This window comes from Lepidochelys kempii, chromosome 1 (genome assembly GCF_965140265.1).
Source record: "Lepidochelys kempii isolate rLepKem1 chromosome 1, rLepKem1.hap2, whole genome shotgun sequence".
Classification (NCBI taxonomy): Eukaryota; Metazoa; Chordata; order Testudines; family Cheloniidae; genus Lepidochelys; species Lepidochelys kempii.
In genome coordinates, this window is record NC_133256.1 from 3,728,268 (window position 1) to 3,734,107 (window position 5,840).

A 5,840-nucleotide genomic window follows, 5' to 3' on the forward strand; every position below is an offset into this window, starting at 1 on the left:
GACAGCCGGTGACCCAGGTTTTGAGAGGGAACTGTGTAACTGGCTTCCTGGAGGGGAGCAGTCCCACAGCTTACTTCTCAGGGACAGAGGAAGGGGTGACGGAGGGTACCCCAATCCAGGTCCCAGTTTTTCAGGACGCTATTTCTGATACTTTTAATTGGAAAATATCTGTGTCTCTTTACATCTAGTTGCAGCTCCAATGCCTGTGATAACAGAAGAATTGAGACCAGGAAGTTGCCAGGTGGTAGTCTGTGAGAATACAAATGCCCCAACTGACAGAGAAGGGGGTGTCTTCCCCCATGCTAGTGAGTCGTGGGAAAGCTGCTGGGAAAAAGTTGTGTCTGATCAAAGGGTAAACACAGCCAGCCCAGGGAGCTCAGATCACCATCCTCTAGGGAAAGGTGGCAAAGAGCCAGCCAATGTGCAGGATCCCCCTGAAAAACTATCTTCCCAGACCCTGAGGCACCAAAATTCCAGAGACACAATTAAATTAATAGCCCACACAGACGGGAACACTGGAGGGAAAGACAAGCCATTGACTGATTACATGGGAGAGAGTCAAAGGACACCATGGGTAAGGAACAAACCAACCTCACACTGCAGTATCTGAACAGACGGCGTGGTAGCATAAAAATCCATGTAAACACCCATCTGTGATTAAAAATAAGGTATGAATGTAAAGTTTTGGGATAAGAATTTGATGACTGATGTTAAACCTTATGGTAAGTCTAGTTCATAGTTAATAGCTGCAAACAGATTTAAATCTGATCATAGCATAGAAACCTGGTTTGCAGTGTCTGAATGGGGAAACTGAGGCACACCACCTGTCAAGGTTCCTTCCCCACTCTGAACGCTAGGGTACAGATGTGGGGACCTGCATGAAAAACCTCCTAAGCTTATCTTTACCAGCTTAGGTCAAAACTTCCCCAAGGTACAAAATATTCCACCCTTTGTGCTTGGATTGGCTGCTACCACAACCAAACAAATACTGGTTACTGGAGAAGAGCTGTTTGGAAATGTCTTTCCCCCCAAAATACTTCCCAAAACCTTGCACCCCACTTCCTGGACAAGGTTTGGTAAAAAGCCTCACCAATTTGCCTAGGTGACTACAGACCCAGACCCTTGGATCTTAAGAACAATGAGCAATCCTCCCAACACTTGCACCCCCTCTTTCCTGGGAACTGTTGGATAAAAAGCCTCACCAAGTTGTATAGGTGACCAGAGACCCAAACCCTTGGATCTGAGAACAATGAAAAAATATTCAGTTTTCTTACAAGGAGACTTTTAATAAAAATAGAAGTAAATAGACGTAAAGAAATCACCTCTGTAAAATCAGGATGGTAGATACCTTACAGGGTAATTAGATTCAAAACATAGAGAATCCCTCTAGGCAAAACCTTAAGTTACAAAAAAGATACACAGACAGGAATAGTTATTCTATTCAGCACAATTCTTTTCTCAGCCATTTAAAGAAATCATAATCTAATACGTACCTAGCTAGATTACTTACTAAAAGTTCTAAGACTCCATTCCTGGTCTATCCCTGGCAAAGACCCAGCATATAGACAGACTGAGACCCTTTGTTCCTCTCCCTCCTCCCAGCTTTTGAAAGTATCTTGTCTCCTCATTGGTCATTTTGGTCAGGTGCCAGCGAGGTTACCTTTAGCTTCTTAACCCTTTACAGGAGAGACGAGTTTTCCCCTTCACTTTATATTTATGACACCGCCTCATGGCCTTGAAGGCTGGGTGCCAAGAGAGCGATAACACACCCTGCCTTTGAGCTAGTCGGTGGCTAACCCTCTTGGAGCAAACTAAGGGGGGAGGTGAGACATTCTCTATCACCGGGGAGCATCCTGTAACCGCCATAGTCCTCATTTTCATATAAACATGATTTTACATAGAAAACATGCCTTGTAAGGTATCAGGGAAAGGTTATGATCTGTTGAAATCATGCCTCTATCCATACATGTGTATCATTAATGAATATGGAGTTATGATTATGGTGTTGTATGGTGGTCACTAAAACATGCTGTAAATTGGGGAATAAGTCAGATATTAGCTCTCCAGAGGCAACAGCAAGGACAGTGACCAATCCCCAGGCAGGGTGTCAAACAACCCATTAAGAGCCCTTGTCCAGCAAGGGAGCTCCAATGCAATGACTCACGTGCACGAAGCCCCACAGCGGGAATTGCTCAACCTTGCTTGGAGAGACTCAGCAATGCCCCCCAGACATGCCTGGACTTGTGCCCCCCAAGCACATGGATTGAGGCTATAAAACAGACAGAGCGGACACATACTGGGCCCTTCTCCTGCCCCCACTGAGAAGAAGACAAGACTCCAACAGGGGAGATTGGCCCAGGTTTACACAGGAAACTTGTATATTAAGGACTGCAATATTCAGTGGGGTGAGAAAAATCCTTAATCTAGATGTTGCCCAGTCTAATAGGATTGAGAGTTTAGACAGTGTGCTTACATTTCCTTTTCTTTTGGTAACCACTCTGACTTTTTGCCTATCACTGAATATCACTTAAATTCTATCTTTGTACTTAATACATTTGTTGTTTATTCTACCTGAAGCAGTGTGTTTGGTTTCAAGTGTGTAAGAGACTCCCCTTGGGATAACAAGCCTGGGGCATTTCCATTTCTTTCTTAAACTGACAAACTCACATAAGCTTGGAGTGCCCTGCGGGCACACCTGCACACTGCAAAAGTAAGGTTGTGTCTGGGAAAGGAGATATTGGCTAGTGTCATTCGGTTGCATAATCCAAAGAGCAGTTTACATGTCAAAGACTGAGCGTGAACAGCCCAGGAGTGGGGTTCTCACAGCTGAGCAGGGTAAGGCTGGCTACCAAAGCTAAGGACTGGGGTGACCAACCAGATCACCAGTCCAGATAACACCAGAGGGGAACATCACAGGGTTGCAAAGCAGCATGTAGGTGGACAGGTGGGCAGTGCTGTTGAAATTATTTTTTTCTTTGTGTTTGTTGGTCCAAGGCCAACTTTGGGACCTTTCGTGGTACAGAGTGTGTTTGGGGAGTTTCAGGGTCTCTTTCCCATGGCAAGCCACAGAACTACAATCTGGGTGTCACAAGTTTTACTCAGTTTTGTTTCCATTTGTTGTTGTTCTGTAACTTCAGGCATTTCACTGGTAGAAATAACATTTGATATTTTTGTAACAATGTACCCCATATTGTTCATTGTGATATGATGATATGATTATAGCATAATTATGATACAGTTTATGCAAGATGGGTCATGTAAGATGTTATTGGAAAAGTTATGACTTTCTGAATATGGTTATCCTATTTGTATGTATTGATGATTTTGGTCAAAAGTTCTGAATTTTGATGACTTCCCTGTATTTCAAATGTAGTTACAAGTGAGTAACGCCCACTAGGGAACTTGATGTCAGTCTAGATAGATGGTTGGGAAGGGCCTATTCAGGGCAATGAGACTTTGGGGGAAACAATAGGCCTTTAGAGAAACTTATCTCCCACCTGGTGAGCCTCCCTGAGAATGCTTCAGACAGACTATACGTAGTGGATGCTATGACTCTAAAAGGCCATGTGACCAGGCCACATAACTCTGGACTCCATTTTGGGGAGTCTGTAATCTTCCCACAAACGAGTCTGGAAACCAAGTTTTGAAACAAACGGTTCCCTCCGTATTCTAGATCTATGGAAAGTAGGGAGTGACATCGTCGGTAGTTCTTCACTCCTCACTCAAGAAGACTCCGAGAATGTTCATAACTGTAACATATTTAACATATTATTTTTTACAAATAAGAACCCCCTTGCTGTGCTTTTCTCCCTTTACAGGCACCTTGAGCATTTCTGAGTCATATCGATGCATCAACTGCTTCATGGCACCTTTCAACTTCACCCACTCTGACGCTTCAACTTTCATCCTAATGGGCATCCCTGGCCTGGAGGCTGCCCACATCTGGATTTCCATCCCTTTCTTTACATTCTACATTATCAGCCTGTTGGGAAATGTCACGCTTCTGTCTGTTGTAGGTAAGGAACAGACTCTGCAGAAGCCGATGTACCTGCTGCTCTGCATGCTGGCACTTACAGACATTGCCACACCTACCTTTGTTGTGCCAAAGGCACTGGGCATATTTTGGTTCAATTTGAAAGGCATTACTGTGGCTGGCTGCCTCACCCAGATGTTCTTCCTCCACACGATTTCTGTGATGCACTCATCCACCCTCGTGACAATGGCCTTCGATCGCTACGTTGCCATATGTAACCCTCTGAGATATGCCACCATCCTCACCAATGCACAAATAGCTAAGCTAGGGCTTGTAGGTTTCATAAGAGCTGTTCTCTTCATTCTGCCCCTGCCCCTGCTCCTGAGTCAGCAGACATTCTGTGCCAACCGCATTATCCCCCACACGCAATGTGAGCACATAGCTCTGGAGAAGATGGTGTGTGGGGACATCAGAGTCAACAGGATATATGGTTATGTGCTAATGTTTGTAATCAATGGGTTTGACCTGACGTTCATTGCCCTGTCGTATGGTCTGATCATCAGGGCCGTCCTCAGAATCTCCTCTCATAAAGCCCACCAGAAAGCCCTTAACACTTGCACAGCCCACATCTGTGTGATGCTGACATATTATACCCCTACCTTCTTCTCCATTCTTACACACTACTTTGGTCAAGGCATCGCACCCTATGTTCATATCATCTTAGCTGACCTCTATCTCCTCATCCCTCCCATGCTCAACCCTATCATTTATGGGGTCAAAACGAAAGAGCTTCGTGACAAAGTAGTCAAATACACCTGCAGAAGTTCTGCAGACACAAAGTTCACGCAAAGTTCTGCAGACACAAGAGACGATATCTCCTCAGGCCTGCAGTGTCCATCAGGGAACTGTCAAATTGTCAGAGAGTATGTGAACCAGCACTAAGTGGGATGCAGTTTGGGAGGAAGACCAGAAGTTCTGTGAGCGCCATGGTTCCCCAGTTACCCCTGGCATGGAGGAAGAGTATGCTCACAAACAATCTGTAAAAAAAGTCAGCCTTCCTTGACTGTGCAGTTCTTACGAGTTGTACTCCTAGCAGAAGGAAAATCCTTTCACCAGAAAAGGGTTAAGAAGCTAAGGTAACCTCGCTGGCACCTGACCCAAAATGACCAATGAGGGACAAGGTACTTTCAAATCTGGAGGGGGGGAAAGCCTTTGTCTGTCTGTGTAATACCGTTGCTGGGAACAGATCAAGGATGCAAGCCCTTCAACTCCTGTACAGTTAGTAAGAAATCTAGCTAGAAAATGCTTTAGGTTTTCTTTGTTTTGGCTTGGAAATTCACTGTCCTGGAGGACATGTGTATTCCTGTTTTTTGTATCTTTTTGTAACTTAAGGTTTTGCCTAGAGGGATTCTCTATGTTTTGAATCGGACTGCCTGAATCGGTCCATGGGCCTGCATTCACCACAACCCTCCACAGCATCCAGAATGCGTTCACCCGGGGAGGGATATCCTGGCCCACAACACAATTTTTTTCAGGAAGAGGGGCAGACCAGCTGAATAGTCATGACTAAGGTTTTTTGTCACAGATAGTTTTAGTAAAAGTCACCAACAGGTCACGAGGGTCTGCGGGGGAGACTGAAATGGGGAAGATTAAAGCCTCATCAGGAGTATGAGAGCCTGAGCCGCACTTCAGGACGGGTGAGGGTCCAGCACTTACTGCCACTGCAGATAACAGCTCTGTGGCCCCCACTGCAGCCCCAGCACCTCAGAGGTCCCGAGCCCCTGCTGCAGCCCATGTGAGAGAGCTCCACGGCTCCCACTGCCAGTGGCAGCTCAGAGATCTGGGTCCCCACACGGCCAAGAGCCAC

The 5,840-nt window shown here is 45.5% G+C and overlaps 1 protein-coding gene across 1 annotated transcript; it reads left to right on the plus strand.

The window, feature by feature from the left end:
* Positions 1–220: 220 nt before the first annotated feature.
* LOC140917406 (olfactory receptor 52P1-like) lies at positions 221–4,915 on the plus strand. Its single transcript, XM_073360234.1, has 3 exons — positions 221–334; position 858; positions 3,819–4,915. The coding sequence occupies exon 3, from the start codon at positions 3,863–3,865 to the stop codon at positions 4,913–4,915; it is 1,053 nt and encodes a 350-aa protein (XP_073216335.1). The 5' UTR covers positions 221–334; position 858; positions 3,819–3,862.
* Positions 4,916–5,840: the final 925 nt, after the last annotated feature.